Source organism: Onychomys torridus, chromosome X (genome assembly GCF_903995425.1).
Source record: "Onychomys torridus chromosome X, mOncTor1.1, whole genome shotgun sequence".
Taxonomy (NCBI): Eukaryota; Metazoa; Chordata; class Mammalia; order Rodentia; family Cricetidae; genus Onychomys; species Onychomys torridus.
In genome coordinates this window covers 100,589,611-100,610,059 of record NC_050466.1, presented here as the reverse complement: position 1 = coordinate 100,610,059, position 20,449 = coordinate 100,589,611, and the positions used below count along the sequence as shown (strand labels likewise).

Below are 20,449 nucleotides of genomic sequence, written 5' to 3'. Positions count from 1 at the left end.
ATGAAGTTGAGTATTATTCTTTTCAGATCTGTGAAGAATTGTGTTGGTAATTTGATGGTGATCGCGTTGAATCTCTAGATGGCTTTTGGTAAGATCGCCATTTTTACTATGTTAATCCTGCCTATCCATGAGCATGGGAGATCTTTCCATTTTCTGATATCTTCTTCAATTTCTTTTTTCAGGGACTCAAAGTTCTTATCATATAGGTCCTTCACATGCTTAGTTAGAGTAACCCCAAGGTATTTTATATCATTTGTGGCTATTGTAAAGGGTGATGTATCTCTGATTTCCTTCTCAGCCTGTTTGTCTATTGTATATAGGAGGGCTACTGATTTTTTTGAGTTGATCATGTATCCTGCTATGTTGCTGAAGGTTTTTATTAGCTATATCAGTTCCTTGGTTGAATTTTTGGGGTCACTCATGTATACTCTCATGTCATCTGCAAATAGGGAAAGCTTAACTTCTTCCTTTCCAATTTGTATCCCCTTAATCTCCTTATGTTGTCTTATAGCTCTGGGTAGAACTTCAAGTATTATATTGAATAAGTATGGGGAGAGGGGGCAGCCTTGCCTTGTTCCTGATTTTAGTGGTATTGCTTTGAGTTTCTCTCCATTTAATTTGATGTTGGCTGTTGGCTTGCTGTAGATTTCCTTTATTATGTTCCCTGTATTCCTGATCGCTCCAAGACCTTTATCATGAAGGGGTGTTGGATTTTGTCAAATGCCTTTTCTGCATCTAGTGAGATGATCATGTGTTTTTTTTTTCTTTGAGTTTGTTTATATGGTGTATTACATTGACGGACTTTCATCTGTTGAACCACCCTTGCATCCCTAGGATGAAGCCTACTTGATCATGGTGAATAGTTGTTTTGATGTATTCTTGGAGTCTGTTCGCCAGAATTTTATTTTTGCATCAATGTTCATGGGGGAGATCAGTCTGTAGTTCTCTTTCTTTGTTGCATCTTTGGTTTAGGAATCAGGGTAATTGTAGCCTCATAGAAGGAGTTTGGTAATATTCCTTCTGCTTCTATTGTGTGGAACCATTTAAAGAGTATTGGTATTAACTCTTCTTTGAAGATCTGGTAGAATTCTGCAGTGAAACCATCAGGTCTACGGCTTTTTTTTGGTTGGGAGACTTTTAATGACTGATTCTATTTCCTTAGTGGTTATTGGACTATTTAAGTGGTTTATCTGGGCATTATTTAACTTAGGTATGTGGTACCTATCCAGAAAATTATCCATTTCTTTTAGATTTTCCAGTTTTGTGGAGTAGAGGTTTTTGAAGAATGACTTGATGATTCTCTGGATTTCCTCATTGTCTGTTGTTATGTCCCCCTTTTCATTTCTGATTTTGTTAATTTGGATGCTCTCTCTCTCTCTTTTGGTTAGTTTGGATAAGGGCTTGTCTATCTGGTTGATCTTCTCAAATAACCAACTCTTTGTTTCATTAATCCTTTGTATTGTTCTCGTTATTTATATTTTATTGATTTCAGCTCTCAATTTGATAATTTCCTGGTGTCTGTTCTTCCTGGGAGACTTTGCTTCTTCCTGTTCAAGAGCTTTCCAGGTGTGCTATCAAGTCACTAGCGTGAGATTTCTCCAGCTTCTTTATGTGGGCATTTAGTGATATGAATTTCTCTCTTAGCACTGCTTTCATAATGTCCCATAAGTTTGGGTATGTGGTGTATTCATTTTCATTGATCTCTAGGAAGTCTTCAATTTCTTTCTTTATTTCTTCCTTAACCCATTGGTGATTCAGTTGAGCATTATTCAGTTTCCATGAGATTGTAGGATTTCTGTAGTTTTGTTGTTGTTGTTATTGTTGAAATCTAACTTTAAACCATGGTGGTCCTATAGAACACAGGAGGTTATTCCAATTGTTTTGTATCTGTTGAGATTTGATGTGCGGCCAAGTATGTGGTCGATTTTAGAGAAGGTTCCATGGGGTGTTGAGAAGAAGGTATATTCTTTTTTGTTTGGGTAGAATGTTCTGTAGATATCGATTAAGTCCATTTGAGCCATAACATCAGTTAAGACCATTATGTTTCTGTTAAGTTTCAATTTGGCCAATCTGTCCAGAGGTGAACGTGGGGTGTTGAAGTCTCCCACTATTAATGTGTGGGGTTTTATATGTGATTTAAGCTTTAGTAATGTTTCTTTTACATATGTGGGTGCCCTTGTGTTTGGGCCATAAATGTTCAGAATTGAGACTTCATCTTGGTGGATCTTTCCTGTGATGAGTATGTAATGTCCTTCATCATCTCCTTTGATTGATTTTAGTTTGAAGTATATTTTGCTGGAAATTACTATGGCTACACCAGCTTGCTTCTTAAGACCATTGGATTGGAAAGTCTGTTCCCAGCCTTATATTCTTAGGAGGTGTCTGTCTTTGAATTTGAGGTGTGTTTCTTGTATGCCGCAGAAAGATGGTTCCTGTTTTCGTATCCATTCCATTAGTCTGTGTCTTTTTATAGGAGAATTAAGTCCATTGATATTAAGGGATATTAATGACCAGTGATTGTCCGTTCTTGTTGTTATTTTTATTTTTTGGTGGTAGTGTATGTGTGTGTACTTCTCTTCTTTGGGGTTTACTGCTGTGGTGTTATCTATTGCCTGTGTTTTCATGGGTGTATCTGGCTTCCTTAGTTTGGAATTTTCCTTCTAGTGCTTTCTGTAAGTCTGGGTTTGTGGATAAGTATTGTTTAAATCTGGTTTTGTCTTGGAAGGTCTTGTTCACTCCATCTATGATGATTGAAAGTTTTGCTGGGTATATTCTCTAGGCTGGCATCCGTGGTCTCTTAGTGTCTGCATTATATCTGTCCAGGTCCTTCTGGCTTTCAAAGTCTCCATTGAGAAATCGGGTGTTATCCTGATGGGTTTGCCTTTATAAGTCACTTGGCCTTTTTCCTTTGCTGCCCTTAATATTCTTTCTTTATTCTGTACGTATAGCTGTTTAATTATTATGTGCCGAGGGGACTCTTTTTGGGGGTCTATTCTGTTTGGTGTTCTATAGGCTTCTTGTATCTTCATAGGCATTTCCTTCTTTAAGTTGGGAAAGTTTTCTTCTATGATCTTGTTAAATATATTTTCTGTGCCTTTGAGTTGGTATTCTTCTCCTTCCTCTATCCCTGTTATTCGTAGGATTGGTCTTTTCATGGTGTCCCAGATTTCTTGGACATTTGGTCATGACTTTGTTGGTTTTAGTGTTTTCTTTGACTGATGAATCTATTTCTTCTACTGTATCTTCAACACCAGAGATCCTCTCTTCCATCTCTTATATTCTGTTGATTATACTTGCATCTGAAGTTCCTGTTTGTTTACTCAGGTTTTCTATTTCCAGCATTCCTTCTGCTAGTGTCTTCTTCATTTTTTATATTTCCCTCTTCAGGTCTTGGACTGTTTCCCTTGCTTTTTCATGATTTTCTTTCAGGGACTTATTGTTTTCTTCTGCTTTAATTGTCCTTTCTTCTAGTTTTTTATAGCGTTCTTCCCATTTTTTATTTGTCTGTTCCTCCACTTTATTTTTGATTTCTTCTATATTAGGCTCTAGCCTCTTCATGATGTTACTTATAAGATCGTTTTCTTCTCCTTCTTCCATTCCGTGATGTTGAGGTCTACCTGTTGGAGAAGTGCTAGGTTCTGGTGATGCTGTATTGCTCTTTATTTTGTTGTATGTACTTCTGCCTTGATGTCTGCCCATCTTCTTGTGGGTTCGTTCTTGGTCTTATCAGTGTACTTGGTCCAGACAGACCTAACAGATTTAGGGAGCCTCTCTCTGGTCCAGATGGAAGCTCTGGGCCGTATGGGAGCTCTTGTCCAGATGAGATTGCTGGCCGGATAGGAGCTGGGGGCCTGAACTCTGAGTCTCGGGAAGTCCTTGGAGTCTCGTTATCTTGTCCAGATGGGAGTTTTGGGACAGGATGAAAGCACTGGTCCAAATGGGAGTTCTGGGGCGGATGGTAGCTGGGGGCTCTCTGGTCCAGATGGGGGTTCTGGGGTGGATAGGAGCTGGGAGCTGGTCTCTGAGTCTCAGGAAGTGGCTGGGGTCTTGGGTAAATGGGTGTTGGGGCATGGTGTGGAGACTGCAGTGTCTGCCTGCAATCTTGGAAAAGGGGAGCCTTCCCGCATGGCCTGATGAATGCCTGGAAACTGGGGCCAAGTTGGGCAGGCCCTCCTGGCATGGCTGGTGCCCAGGGGTGGGACCCAGAGGTGGTTGCCTCTCTGACTACAACCCCAGTCACTCACCTCTGGTCCAGATGGGGGTTCTGAGCCTGGATGGAAGCTGGGGGCTGGTTTCTTAGTCTCAGGAAGTGGCTGGGTTCTCTGGCAGATGGGTATGGGGGCAGGGAGTGGAGGTTGTAGGGTTTATCAGAGGGTCTTGGAGAGGGGGAACCTTCCCGGTGGGGATGGGGGGTCCTGCCCTATGGCCAGAACCTGGGGCCCAGTTGGGCAGGTCTTCCCCGGAGTGGCTGGTGCCCCAGGCTGTGACCCAGGTGAGGGCCTCTCTGGGTGTGACCCCAGGCACTCACCTCTGGTCCAGGTGGGTGTTCCAGGGCATGAGGGAAGAGGCGGGGCTGGTCTCTGATTCTTAGGAAGTGGCTGGCGTCTCTGGCCAATGGGTGTGGAGACTGCTGGCTCTGCCTGCAGTCTTGGAAAAGGGGAGCCTTCCTGCAGGGCCTGCTGATTGGCCGGAAACTGGGGCCAAGTTGGGCAAGTCCTCCTGGGATGGCTGCTGCCCAGGGGTGGGACCCAGAGGCAGTTGCCTCTCTGATTATATCCCCAGGCACTAGCTTCTGGTCCAGATGGGAGTTCCGGGATGGATGGGAGCTGGGGGCTGGTCTCTGAGTCTCAGGAAGTGGCTGGGTCTGTGGCAAATGGGTTTGGGTGCAGGGTGTGGAGATTTCAGGTTTTGCCTGCAGTCTTGGAAAAAGGGAGCTTTCCTGCAGTGCCCGCTGATTAGCCAGAAACTGGATGGTTGGTCTCTGAGTCTCAGGAAGTAAAGGTAATTTTTATTGAAGCATTTTCATGTTTCCTTGATTCCTTTGACTTTCTTCCATTCTTCCATTGCTCTTTTCTTCAAATGATACACTTACTCAGATAGGCAGTCATTTGTTTTTATTCCTAATCGGTCTATTTACTCCTTTCTTAATGCAGAGATGATTAAGAGATATAAACATTTACATATTCAACAAAGTCTTCCATTTATATTTGCTAATGTAATTTCTTTGTGAAATCCCCAGTTGAATCTTTGCATCTAAAAAAGCTTCATTTGAGTTTAGATTTAGTTCATTTATGTGTATTTTTTACTTGAATGTATTCTATAAATGTTTGAGTTACCATTAAAAATTTCATTTCAATGTTATAATATACACAGCCATATCCCTCAATCTGTGTTGAGTCATAGTTTTTAATTGCATTTCTTGCTCATAACTACGAGTATTGTTTTCATTTCTGAAACTTTTCATAGTGTCTCTGTTGTAATTTCAGTTTATGACTGTGCCAAATAATACACTAAACATATCATCATTCCTCACTTTTTAAATGCATTTAATTTTCTGGTTTACAAAATCAGGCTGGTGGAAATTACATATTCGCTAACTAGCATCCCCTAACCATTTTAGATTTTTTAAGATTAATCTTAATGGTGAAAGTGATCCCAGTTTGAAATGATGTATTGTTTGAAACCTGAGTGAAATTCTTTAGCAAGAACTATGCCAGAGGGGTCCTCAGGTGCACCGAGGCACTGCAGAGCTAGTTTTCACTGACACATAGGCCTTTTTATCATCAGGATGAGGTAGTGGTCATATTTTAATTAAAATGTCAGAACAAATACTGTTGGAGTTATTGAAAATGAATCACCAGATAAAGTGAGCACTGGGCCATGGCAGGTCAAAGAGGCAAAGTCACCCTCAGAAGCGAACTCAATTCATTTTCCTGCCTAAATGAGGGAGAAGCAACTTTATGAGCAATATGAACTTTTAATACGTTAAAACACGTCTGTCTCTTGCAAAAGCTTGTATTTTTACAGGCTTTTATTATGTTTTGGTTATTTGACAATCATCTGAAACTTTGTGATTTAGAGCATTGTAAATATTTTTTTGTTGAAACATTGCAGAATAATGTTGTGTGGCCTTTTTTTGCATTTGAGATCTACATTCTATATGGTGTTGTGCATCATAAACCTTTATGAAAATTAGTCTAGTCACCTTACAAGGTAGTTCCTTTCATGAAAAGATGATGATCTCTTTACTACTATAACACTGATTGACAGTGTATGTGGGGAATTGTAGTAAGATTCTGAAGACAATGCCTATCTTTCTTACCTTTCTGGTTCATGGATATCAGCCAGAGTTTTTCAGATTGCCCTCTCCAAAGAAATAATTATACTCTTGCCCACGCACCAGGCTCCTTTAAGCACATCAAATATCTCTAAATCCTTGTCTACTTTTAAATCTAAAGAAATATCAGATGATTTGTGCTTAATGAGCCTCATTCTATAGATTAAAAAATAAGGTCATTTCTTACAATTAATTTTCTTGTATAGAGTCTAGAATAGCCTTGTAAACATTGAGAGGTGATCAACTGTGTGGTATGTGAACCTCGCTGACAGAACTTTAATGATTTCTTATTTATATAATTCAAGATTTTTCAATACAAGGTAAAGCAAGAGTTTTGTTGATACAGTACTTTAAAATGTCTAGAATATAATATTAGGACAGAAACATCTTCTTTCTGACTTTTTAATTTGTTTTCCCTCTATTCTGCCTGGTTAGTGGCGTTGCCTCATTCCATTGTAGTCATTTTTATCTATAACAGCAATGTTTCCTAGAACAAATTCCCTGCATAGATGAAGTGTTAATTTGCTGCCTGGCAAAGGTACTAAATACTTGCTGTACCAGGAAACCAAATGCCATCTCTTAATTTCTTGTTTTGTATTTCAATTTTATATTCCAGGGCTTAAGCAGCTTAACTAAATTACTTTACTTGTTCGCTGCATAAGGCATGCACCTATACATAGTTCCTTCTTTCATTTGGTTTGCCTTGACTATTTTTCTTTTACCTGCTTTATTCAGGATGTGTACTTGTTTAATTAACACAATCTAAGTCTGTGTCCCTTATTACTTCCTTAGTCTAGCACATCATCTAACTGATTGAAATGAGCAATTGTTTATCAGCTTTAATAGTTTTGACAATTATTTGCTTCAGAGTGCATATTATTTTTCCAGCTTGCTCTTCTCTCTCTCTCTCTCTCTCTCTCTCTCTCTCTCTCTCTCTCTCTCTCTCTCTCTCTCTCTCTCTCTCTCTCTCTGCCTCCAGCTGACCTCCAAGAAAGATGAAGCAATTACATGTCTCTTTGAAGGTTCTAAGGTCAAAGCTTGATGGCTCCCATGTATCCAGACCATTGATCTTCAGACTATGTCAATTTTCACTTTCAACATAGTTTCTTGTGAAAGCCTTAACCTTTGTGAAATCTCTTTCCTAAAATCTGTAGGGCTATTCATTTCACCCGTCTTGTATTGAATGAAGGCTGTCGTCTGAGGCAGAGAACATTTATGAACTACAAGATAGGCTCACCTAATATATACCTAGATATGTCCTGGGCCCTATTAAAGACCTTCCACACCTTAGCTCACTTCCCTGCTGTGGTATTTGATGCCATTACACATAGGTGGCATTTCCCTGCAGTATTTGATGCATCACTCATAGGTGTTGTTTTTAAGTAAATTCTCACAGTTTAGTGAAGCTAAACTCACTAATCAATTTAATAAAAGCCACATGATTTTAACTGAAATATGTTTCTTACATTCTTCTGTTAATAAGTAGTTTTTGCTACCTAATATGTCCCTGCATGAATTAGTGGTACCTCGGACTCGAATCTTAGCATCAGTAAGAGATCCCTTGGGGCTAGAGAGAGGAATCAGTGGTTAAGAATGTCTCCTCTTCCTAAGAACCTGGCTTCAATTTTTATTTCCCACATGGTAGCTTACAACTGTCTGGAACTCCAGTTCCTGAGAGATTTTTTGGCCTCTTCTAGCTTCTGTATGCACATGGTGCATGGACATATATGCAGACAAAACACCTACCTAACCGCATAAAATAAACAATTATGAAAAATTAAAGATTCCTTCCTTATAAGATCACCTCTTTCACTCAGCTCCTTATCTTTTCACACTAATTACTATGAATTGTTCAGAACAAACTAGAAAAATGGCATATTTGCTCTTCCTACAGTAGAGATATTTAAAATTAAAGAAAATTATCCTGGGGCCTAGAACATTCTTATTAATTCAACAGCATATTAAGCTAAAAGGTGTTCTACATTGTTTAGTAATTCAATAAGAACAATAACTGGATAATTATACCTTTAGCATTTTCTTGATAAATCACACTGTATCTCACAGAGTTGGACTATTGTCATAAACATTCCTTGTTATCATTATGTAGAATTTGATTTTGTGGCAGAGTTGCCTAGAGAAAAATATAATTGATACATATATTAACAGCAATATTTTTGTCTTCAACCAAAGAAACTTTAATTATAACATTTTAAAAGAAGAGAGGCAGAGCAATGATCATTACTATAATAAGAAATAGGGTGTAGGAATTGAGGCTAACAAGATTGGACCTTTCTATAAACACTTTTGATTATTGAGAATAGTATTAAAATCAATTTATAAATTATTTTTTCTCCTTTTTTATTATATTTGTGTTTTAATTTTACACATCGGCCATGTGTTCCCCTGTCTTCCCCCCTCCCGCCCCTGCCCCCACCTTCCTCCCATCCCCTCCCCCTCTATACCCATCTCCTCCAGGGCCAAGACTCCCCTGGGGATTCAATTCAACCTGGTGGATAATGTATGTTTTTTTGTGTGCCCTGCATTAGGAGAAAATTTTAACAACAAGAGAATCAGAACTAAGTCTACTCCATCTGTATGTACCCAGATCCTATGTCATTGCCTAACATGCATAACAGTTGGCTGCTATTCAGTGAGAGAACTTGTACTCAAAATGACATTCAACCCATTGTCCTCATTTTTTTGGTAATTGTTTTTTGTCTGTTGTTTCCCATTAATTTTGTGATCCAGTAACATAAAGCATTAGAATGAGAGTTAGAATATATCATTTTAAATTCTGTATGTTAAGTAATATTTTTAGAGATATTGTTCATATGCCATAAAATTTTCACATTGTAAGTAAAACTCCAAGTTTTAAAAGGTATATTCACAGAACTGTCTAAACATCTCTAGAAACAACTATAAAACATTTGTTTCTGCCCTCTGCCAAAGAAACTCCATATCCATAAATAGTGACCTGACCTTTATCCCAAACCCCCCTCCCAGACCTCTGAGTACCCATTAATTCCTATCTCTATTTGCTATGCTTTTGTTTATTCTGAATAATGTCATTTTCTATAATTATCATTTCATATGTATATACTGTTAAGTTACTATATAACATTAAGTTGTTTTTCTATGTGAAACATGATTTATGGTAACTTTTCACTTAGAGGAGATCATTGAAAGGTGGGTATCATTTAAGAACTTTAATATTTTGTTGCATTTATGTATTTATTTGTGTGTTCATGTGCACACAACACTGCACATTTGGTCAGAGGACAATTCAGGAGTTGTTTCTCTCCTTCGGTCATGTGAGTTCCAGAGATTGCACACCAGTCTTCAGTCTTGGTAACCAGTGTCTTAACCAGCTGAGCCATCTTGCCAACCTTTCAAAATAATTTCTAAAATCTAACTTGTTCTGGATTGAAAAGCGTTCATTGTTTGAAATGCCATATACTTCCCTTAGAATTTGTGTTTTCACATTCAGTAATTGATCATCTATAAAAATGCCCGATTCACTATAATGTCATCATAGCTGTATTGATATTTGCCCATATAGTATAGTAAATTATATTCTTTCAATGTGATAAAATTTATTTCTACCACTAGAAAATGAACATGTTGAAAAGCCAAGGATTCTATGGGCACTCTACTTCAATATGAGAGATTCTTCAGATATCAGCAGAGATTGTTATAATGATTTACCATCCAATGTTTATGTGTGCTCTGGCCCAGACTGTGGTCTGGGAAATGATAATGCAGTCAAACAGGTAAGGCATTGGTGTTTCTCAGTTTTGTATTAAGAAATTGATGTACTGGGGTAAGTAAGGGGTTTATCCTCCTGGGAGGAGGGAAAAGAAAATAGTAAAACATCTTTCTTTCTCATTTAATACTGTTTGGCTTTTTTTTCTGTGAACTACAGTGCTATATTAAATATACTTTATCAGCTATTTTACCTCCTTGAGTTATATAAGGAATTATAAAGGCTTATTTATGAATACTACTTTGAGAATAAATAATGAAGATATTAGAAATATATATTCTTAAAATGAATTTAAAATGCCAGTATTCTTAAATAATGCTTCTAATATAAACAGTTGGATTATTGGCGCATATTTTAAAAAACAAATGCTATTCTGCAACAACCTGAGCCATGTCTAGAAGGGTAGAATGAGTAAAGTATTAAGATAATTTTATAATGCTCTAATGCATTTCTTAATATTTTGACTCAAGCCAGTACCTCAAAGCTGCTGTTATAGTTGCCAAGAAGTATAATAAATCCACATGGGCTAGTCCTAGGTAGAGCTGTGAAGAAGTACCCATTTATTGTAGGTGCCAATGGTACACTCTGATTCCATTAAGCAGAAATTCCTTAGGGCATATTAAAAAACACGTTTTTTTACCTTGATAGGAAGAAAAAGAGAGAAGGTATGCTTTGAGACAAATGTGTAAACTTTTGTTAGATGCTTTTGGCACATCCATCATTTAGTCAACAAGTAGATAATTTAATAGTGTTTTTGGTTTTTAGTAAATTTTGTTCTTCATAATTTCATATATGTACATTGTATATTCTAAATACTTTTCATCTACCCATTCCTATTTCCTTGCCAACCCTCTCAGTAATCCCCTTACTCACACACACGCACGCATACACACTACAAATCTCTTTCCCCTATTTACCAGTTTGGGATTTGTTTAATACCCCCATGTAGTTTAGTTAGGGCCAAGTATGTGACTCTAAGTTTGAAACTAACCTTGAGGGCCTGAACTAGTGAGTATGCAACTAGATACTCTGCCTCCCCAATCCTAAACTCTGTTGGTTACCAATAGATCAGCAGTAAGTGATAGACCCCTTTCAGTCTTATCTCCTTCCATACCTGACAGGTATGAGGGCCTACCTTTTGAGAACATAGCTGCTGTGAGTTCATGGATGCCATGGCTATTTCTTTCTTACTTACAAAATGGTATTTCACATCTTCTTTCCACCCCCTTGTCTGCAGTTCCCTGAGCTTTGCGGGGTGTATGTGTGTATGGGAGGGGTTGACTCTAAGACCACAGAAGACATGGATTCAATTATATTATCACCAATAACAGTGAGTTTAGTACCAAGTGGTCTTATTGAAACTTTAAAAATCTCTTATAGTACAGCAGTAATGTTATGAACCGAGAAGCACCCTTTGCCATAATTTTATATTTCATCATTAGAGTCTAATATTGGTCCTGGGAAATTATGCTAGATCCTGAATGATGTCAGACATACAGGGGATTACAACTCCTACGCACAGCTCAAGATTTGCATTTCTTCAACTGTAAACTTCATTTTCACTTTACTGACCCAGTTTTTTGTGAAAGAAGAAAATTTCAAAAAGCCTTTAGCCATTTAACTTAGGTTGGTATTTTTTTCCTGAGTAAACAAACTTTATTTAAAACCAAAATAGTTGAATTTTAAAATAAGGACTTACAAGTGCTTTTGTGAGCTATATTGCATACTAGAAGATTACAGTTAAGGGGCAATTTTTTCGTGTAGTAATTTGCTTTACAAAAAGATAACTTTCATAAATTACATGAAATAAAATGAAGAAAACACCATTAATGTTTGTTTGAATACTCATTAACATGTTACATCTCATATCCACTTGAGGAAAAATATGCCTTCTTTAAAGAACACCAGTAATATGTATAAATTGCCAATTTTTTTCAGATAAATTGAGCTATAATTCCAGTATATCATCATGTGGTTATCTCAGTCACCTATTGGCAACTTCTGTTTTCTAAATAAGGAAATTATTCATGAAAGTTCTCAGAATATTATCATGGCTTTGTCTATGTAAAATGCACAGGCCTCTGCAGAGTTGTAATATATTTCTTTTTCAGCTAAAATTGTACATTTTAGCATTTGGAACTTTTGCACCTCTTATCTGTTAATGCATAGAGATTGAATATGTAGATCTGACTTTCTTGTATATATGTGACAGCTTATAATTTTATGATACACTGATGACTTACACACTAATAATGCTACTTGATCTGGCTTTAGAAGCCACCAGTTCAGTATGTATAGTGACAATGAAAACCTTGTATGGGGGGACATGATAAATGTGGAGCATGACCCATTCAAATCAAAGACAAACACTGCAGATGGAGAGAATAGCATCGTGACCTGCACAGGATGTAAACATTGTGTTTAAGAAAGTCTAAATAACCACTTCTTAGTGAAGCAAAACATGAGATCTGGAGGTTGAAAGAAATGATAGAAGGTAGGACCAGAGAAAGTAGGCTGGAAGAGTTTATAATATAATAGTTAGAACTGTCAATTTTATCTTGTCAGTAATGGGGTGATTTTAAGCTGAGAAGTGACATAAAGAGAATTTTGTTTTCCATAAGCACCATTGAGAGTTGCATAGAGATAGATTATTGTAAGAGGCAGGGTCCTTGAGGCAAGATCACTACTCTGATTTACAAACTGTCTCTTTGACAGATGGTGCCTGCTGGAACTTTGTCAGCGGGGAAAGAACAGAGTTTAAGAAACAGAAAATGTCACACATGAGGGAGGGGCTTGGCCCTACCTCAGCTGATTGTGCCAGGCTCTGCTGACTCCCCATGGGAGATTTTGACTTGGAAAATGTGGGGATGGGGGTGGGAAGAGGAAAGAGGGGGTATCTGTGGTTGGTATGTAAAGTGATTAGAAAATTTCTTAATACTAATAAAGAAAACAGAAAATGACATTCCCATGATTTGCCATCTGTTTACATGAGGAAGCAAAGGGAAGGCAGAACTACAGACAGGATGGAAATGCAGGACAAAAGGCCATCAGGGAGAACTGAGGTGTCAAGAAGTAGAGGCCTTGATGTAGGTCTTCAAGGCTCTACAGTAGGAGCCAGGAAACTCTGGCAAAGGCATATACTGAATTTCTAGAATGAAGAGCAAAGTAAGCATGTCTGAAATTTAATTGAGATATTTGTAGTAGACAGCAGAGAGTTAATTGTGATCACTATGCAGCACATTAGATCCACAAGTTAGTCATTTTGTCACTAAAAGCTTATATCGTTTGATCACTATTTCCTTATTCCTCCACTTTATACTTCAAGTGACCAGATGTTAAGTGTTTTAACTACGAACATCCAACGTGGTAGCTATGAATGTTTTGTTTTTGTTTTTAACTTTTTTTTTTTTTTGAGCTGAGGTTCAAACCCAGAGCCAATCCCCATCCCTGTTTTTGTTTTTAATTAGCATAAAAGATATTTCTATCATTGTGGAATTTTCAAACAAACCTTGATTTTTGTCACTCTGAATTTGAATCAGTTTGTTTAATGTACTTTCTAAATCCAAGTTAAGGTATGATTTAGTTCATTTGATTTTAGTAACCATTATACTATGTATGCCAAGATATCACTACATACATATACATATATATCAACTAAATATTTCAAATTTTTAAAGTATAATCCATATTAAATGCAAGAAAACGGCTCTCTTGGTAAAGGTGCTTGCCATGAAAGCCTCACAACCTGAGCTCAAATCCCAGAACCTAAAGTAGAAGTAAAACAACAACTCCAGAATGTTGTCTCCTGCCTTCTACATGTGTGCTTTGGCATGCATGTTATACACATATGCAATAAAAAATAGAAGAATTCAAATCAACTTGAAAGTATAAAAGTTTCTGTTACTGCCCTTCCACCAAACTCTCAGGAATATCGTCTTTAATCATCTAGTGAAGGTGTCCAGATAGTAAATATTTAGGTTGTAAAGCCTGTGTACTCTTCATTGCAACTTCTCAGCTTTGCCATTAAAGAGAAAAGGCAGCTATAGATAGTGGGTGAACTAATAAGAATTGTGTTCCAATAAGCCTTTATTTAAAAAAGCAACAGGTGGTCTGGGTTGGACCTGTGGGCCATAGATGGTCAAGTTTTGGCCAAATAGATGTCTTTGTATGCTGTGGGGGGAAAATGCTCTTGTACACTGTAAAGATTTTTTACTTGAATTGGTTTAATAAAATGCTGATTGGCCAGTAACCAGGCAGGAAGTATATGCGGGGCAACCAAACTAAGAATGCTGGGAAGAGGAAGGGTGGGGTCAGGAGAAGCCAGCAAGCTGCCCAAGAACCAAAATGTGAAAGTACTGATAAGCCATCGGCCATGTGGCGATACATAGATTAATAGAAATGGGTTAATTTAAGATGTAAGAGGTAGCTAGTACTAAGCCTGAGCCATAGACCAAACAGTTAGTACTTAATATTAAGCCTCTGACTGGTTATTTGGGAATAGGCAGTTGGGAAATGTTCATCTGACTACACTTGCATGTGTATTATAAAGAAGGGAGAAGCGGTATAGGAAAACAATGTGTTCTTTAACACCTTAAAATGATTCTTCCTCACCAGTTGCCCATAGTAGAAGCTCCTTAGCATAACACAAAGCTTTAACAGTGAGGTGGATTATTGTGACTTGCCATATTTAGTACTTGTTTATTATTAGCCTCATGTTTGCTTTTTTATTCTCTTACCTTGTTCTACTAAACCTAGTCACAAGTACTGGTTAAAATGTGTTTACATAAGTTTTTAAAGATGTGATTTTTTTAGATAGTGCCACAAATGCACATACATTTTAAGCTGATGTCCAAAAATTAATTTGTCCTTTCATCCTTGGCTAGGCAGAAACACTTTTCCAGCAAATCTGCCCAAATGAAGACTTCTGTCCAGCCCCACCAAATCCTGAAGATATCGTCCTTGAAGGAGACAGCTCACAACAAGAAGCTTCAGAATCCAGTGTCATACCAGAGGCCAGCTCAGAGACTCCCAAGGAAAGTACAGACCTGGGAATCCCAGAGGAACCCTCCAAGTAGTGTATATGCATCAGAATTAATATCCTAACTTGGAAATTCCTCTTGGTTTCATAGTCTTCTTGATGGAAGGAATATATGAAATCTTTTAGAAAACAACAACCAATAGGCAAAATTACAAGAAGAAATGAGTCCCAGAAATTTAAAGGGGAATTTTCTTCAAAGAGGGCATTTCCAGGAACGTAAAACACTTGTAAAGCACATTGACTTGCCTGTTTTAAGATAACAAACCTGTAAGATTAGCAGATGAAAAATATAAATGGACTGATTCCTGGGAATGTAGCTATGATGTGAAAGGGATCCTATGCATAGTTAGTAATTATGTGGTGTTCACATAAATTTGTTTGCCACTTGGCATCTTTTTTGTTGAAAGCCACATCTGGAGAGTCAGCTCACATACTTATTTTGATTATTTGAATTATATTTTCATTCTGGGTATGATATAACAGATAAAAAGGATATGTAAATACAATAGAGTAAAGCTAAGCTATCATAATCTGGCCAGAAGCCTATATTTGGGGTAAAAGTTGGTTTTATTTTCTATGTTAAGAACCAAAAATGTCAATACTAAGGTGTTCAGATGTTTTGCTAATAATGATCTGTTAGTAATGAGTAATTTGGATGTAATATTATACACACTGGCTAAAGTTCAAAGATGAGGAAATGTAAGAATGGAAGCAAACATTTGGAAAAGGTCCTTCATGATTCTACTAAATCAGGGTAACTGAAGCACTAACCTCCTCGTTCCCAGAACTAATTTGATTATGGCTATGCTACTCACATATTAGGCAAATTGTTGAACTTCTTATCATCTTCAGTTTCTCCAGATTCAAAGTGGAATACTGTGCTTACTATGTCAGGGTGGTTATGAGATAACTGCAGCACCATCCTTAGAATGGTTCTTCTGGAAAAATACTGTTTTGGAACTTTCCCATTGATTGACGTGTGGATAAATATCAAACCAACCTCATGATCACAGTGTTATATTTATTGTGTTAAATCTTTAAAATGCAAATCTATTTCCTCATTAGTAACAAGTGGAATGGTGGATTTTAAAGTCTTAGAAATATTTAATAAATTCATATTCCTCTTCTAGCAACTAAACCTGAAACCATGGAGAACTGAACAGAGTATAACAGTTAATAAACTGTAATACACACTTTACATGAAAACATGAGGGCTAATCTTTGGCAGCAAATCTATTTGCAATGCCTGCATTTCAATTTCTCCAAGCTCTGGTGGTCTACTTTCTTTGAGCAATAGTTTGGACCTAGAACTACCTGTAAATAAATAAACAATAAATAAACCCAGTGCTTCCTGTCAGTGAGCAGTGGCTCCAATGAAAAGCATAGAGTTCCTCCTGTGCAGCTAGTTCCTGGCCTGTCCAGGTTTCAGGGAAGATTTCAAAGGAAGCTCCCAGCAGAGTCTTAAGAAATGGAAAAATCCAAGGACTGTTGCTCTTGCTGACCCCTGCAGATTGAGTTGAATTGAGGAACAAGGACAGACATCTCAGACTCCCAGGCTAGTCTTCTCAGATTGCCTGACCTGCCACTATACAGCCCTCTCTGCTCCTCTCTAGTACCCTTTCCCTTTTGTAATGTCACACAAATCAGGGACAGAATCACATTATAACCTACTTTGTCACAAAGCTTCAGCTCTTCAGTCTGTTGTTTCCTGACGCCCAACTAGGGCATGCACTAAATGCCAAATACACACCTGTAAGGCACCAGGTATTGGTCCTGCCTCTCCATGGCAGCAATAGGGAAGTTTCTCTTAGATGGGGATATTCAGGAATACAATCACAGTGACACTGCACCACTAAAAATGTTATACTTTGCTATAATCTAGAGTTAAGTCCTCCTAAATGCAGCATGTGCATTTACCTAAGGAGACAATTAGGCTAGATAGATTTAGAATAACTAGAAACCTTTGGGCACTTCAGCTGTGTAAATTGTAGAGCAGCAGCAACTATTGTATGCTTGCACGGCCTAGCTAATACTGTAGCCTTTTTTATTCCTTTGATGTCATCCAAACAATCGCGCTTCCAGGTCATTGACTAAATATATTGTTGAAATGCTTCAAGTAGTGGTTTAAAATACCACGAAACTCTTCTTAAAGATTGTAGACAGTTCTTCCTATTTCCTGTTGCCTCAGAATGCAATACTAAACATTTGAAGAGCTTTTTCTTGTTTTGTTAATTACTGCCAGTAAATACATATTTTTACTGTTTTAAGTTCAAAACAATACCAACAACAATCATTAAGGTAATGTTGTAAAACCGTAAGTTTAACATCATATGAATAAAATTGCTGTTTTACATAATGCAAATATTACAGTAATTTAAACTTTTGAAAGTTGCTGTTATCAAAGAATTTTTACTTGTATGTTCAAAATATTTAAATATGCATGCCTGTTTTCTCAGTCACCAAAAATAATATCATTAAGTGATTGATATAAGATCCGATAACTAATCCTATGTTGCTCTTGTATATTTTTTGTAGTTGGTGTGCCTGCCCAGGAAAACATAAACAATAGATGTCACTTTCTATTTTTCTAAAGTAAAATGGCCACAAACATGGGTAACTTCTAGGATAGAGGAAATTTCTAAAATAATATCCACAATTATAAAGTTGATTGCGGACAATTATTAATTTCTGGCAAGGTTGTTTCTAGATTTTTTTTCTGTCTTAAATTTTGTTTTCTAGTTCCTAAATAGTAGCAGTCATTTAAAGGAGTTAAAACAATTTTCTTGCAAATTACTTATGTATTGTTATTGGTATTGAATAATTTGTCTTTTTGCTCAGTAAACTTTATTATATGTATTTTTAAAAGCATGAATAATAATTTTCACACTGTAACAGGGAGTTTTCAGAGGAAATAAAGACTTTTCAATGCCTTTCCACTGTAGTGGCCTATTCTTTCATATTTGAATTTTGTGTATAGGGTAGAGACGCAGCTCAATGGTAGGTAGAGACTTTGCTTGGCAGTGTACCTACTAGAACTTTTAAGTGTAGATAGCCTGTTATCTAGCACTTCCACTCCTCATAGAAGATTTCCTTAGCTTATAGTCAGCTGTGCATGTGTTTGATTATAACTTAAGTATTCTTTAATAGGAGACTGACTTAAATTAATGTGTATTGATTAGTATAAAATACTAATCCCAAACACCACTTTTAAAAGTATATAAATGCCAGGTAGTAGTGACACACACCTTTAATTCCAGCACTCAGGAGGAAGAGGCAGGGGGATCTCTCTGAGTTTACAGCCATCATGGTCTCCAGAACAGCCAGTGCTACACAGAGAAATGCTGTCTCGAAAAACCTAGGGGTGTGCGTGTGTGTGTGTGTGTGTGTGTGTGTGTGTGTGTGTGTGTTTGTGTGTGTGCCAATAACTTAAAAAGATTGTCTTGGATCTGTGTTAGTCTTCTGCTTTTATACTGTTACTAAATAGTTGTCCGCTGTGTGTTTTCTTTAATTTGCAGGCATCTACTACCCACAGTGGTAAATTTGTATGTCAGGTTATCAAACTTTGAATGGCTTTGGTTCAACTTAACAAAATGTTTTAGAAACCAATATTAATGTCACTATCAAGCAACAGCAGATAGTAGTTTATCCTGAGATCAGTGTTACAGAGGTTGTGAGGCATAAGCTATGACTTTACAGTACATTGAACACCTACAACCTACTTTCACATCTTAGAGAAATAGAATCCAAAATGTTTTTTCATGTTTGGTGATGAAAACTGGAAATGCTTTTCTCTTAGGTGTTTGAGTCTCTAACAGCTTATTTGCAGTAGGAAAAATGATTGCTTCCGTTCTTTGTATGCAGAAGTAATTCATTAGGCTATGGTTTTCTTTTCCAACAAAATAAAGAATACTGATATTTTCTGTCAATTCCAAATAGCTCATGAAGATCCTCAGAATGTATTCAAAAGCTAATTAGAATTCTTACAAAACTGGCAATTTATCTGTAAGATTATTAATAAATCAAGACTTTGAAAGCTAAGGTTGATTGAATTTTTAAACAAGTAGCTGTGTTATCCTTCAAGCACCATGGAGCTCATAGAGTATTAACACTCTTAAAAGTGCTTTCATATGTTTGAATTCTGTTTAATAATAGCTGTTTAAAGCACCAAGCAGTTTAACACTTGGCTTTCCAAGTCACATTTTGAAGGCCATGTTCTTTCCATTAATGCAGTTTGGCTGTGGACTCCAGTGAGAAGTCCTTCCCCTGCAAGTTGCTGTGTCTGCTCTATCTGGTGGTGAGAGTTCAGGATCATTTGACAGGCAATCAGTCAACAGTCATTAGAACTTAATCCTAGTAGATTGTAGTCTTTTTGCTGATCACTGTAAGAAGATTAATCTAGTAACTCCTATCAATGCTAATAGGACTTGCTTATGTAAATCTTCTTTCTATAAAGTGGATAATCAAACCCTAAATGAAAATTAGCTAGTGATGTACACTGTCACTGTTCAAGAAGCAGCATTGAGTATCTCTACTCTGGATTTTCATGTGTGGTGGAAAAGCACCAGTGTACCATGTCAGCAGAGATTAATAAACTTGAAAGGCTCTTGATTTTCTCTTTCCATTTTAATGCATAATAGAAACTTGTGCTTCTAAGAACTATCAATATAAATCTCTCTTGTATAAGAGGAAACTTGTTTGTTTTTTTGTTGTTGTTGTTGGTTGTTTATTTGGTTTTGGTGTTTTAGGCAGGATCTCACTATGTATCGCTAGATGGCCTCAAATTTGCTCTTTACACAAGACTGGCCTCAAACTCAGAGATCCACCTGCCTCTGCCTTCTCAGTGCTGGAATTAAAGGCATGCATCACCACACCTGTCATGAGTAAACTTTTTTAAATTATTTTATTGAAAAGTTCATACATGAGTACTATATTTACATCACTTCCACTTTCTCCTGATCCCATGTCCCTGTACAATCTGAAATTTATAACATCTTTAATTATTATTATTACATATGCACACACCACAACCTACTGAGTCCCTTTAGTGTTACTTATATGTGCTAGCTCTAACCACTTAGGATTAGCTAGCCTATCAGGAAGCTCATCCCTGGAGAAAACTGATTCTCCCTTCTCATCAGTCATTGATTGCCTGTAGCTCTTCATCTAGGTGTGGGACCTAGTGAAATTTACCCAGTCAATATTGGTCTATCAACTGGTATTGTCATTTTGCAGGTCTTGTTTAGGCTACTATATAGTTGAGATTTCATCAGTGCAGCATTCCTATCATATCTAGAAAACACTTATCTAGCAG

The 20,449-nt window shown here is 37.2% G+C and overlaps 1 protein-coding gene across 1 annotated transcript in view; it reads left to right on the top strand.

The window, feature by feature from the left end:
• Chm (CHM Rab escort protein) overlaps positions 1-18,068 on the top strand; it is a 173,255-nt gene extending 155,187 nt beyond the window's left edge. Inside the window, exons 14-15 of the mRNA XM_036174898.1 lie at positions 9,947-10,107; positions 14,984-18,068. Coding sequence (XP_036030791.1) covers positions 9,947-10,107; positions 14,984-15,175 — 353 coding nt within the window. The 3' untranslated portion in view covers positions 15,176-18,068. The remainder of the gene's footprint in view (positions 1-9,946; positions 10,108-14,983) is intronic.
• Positions 18,069-20,449: the final 2,381 nt, after the last annotated feature.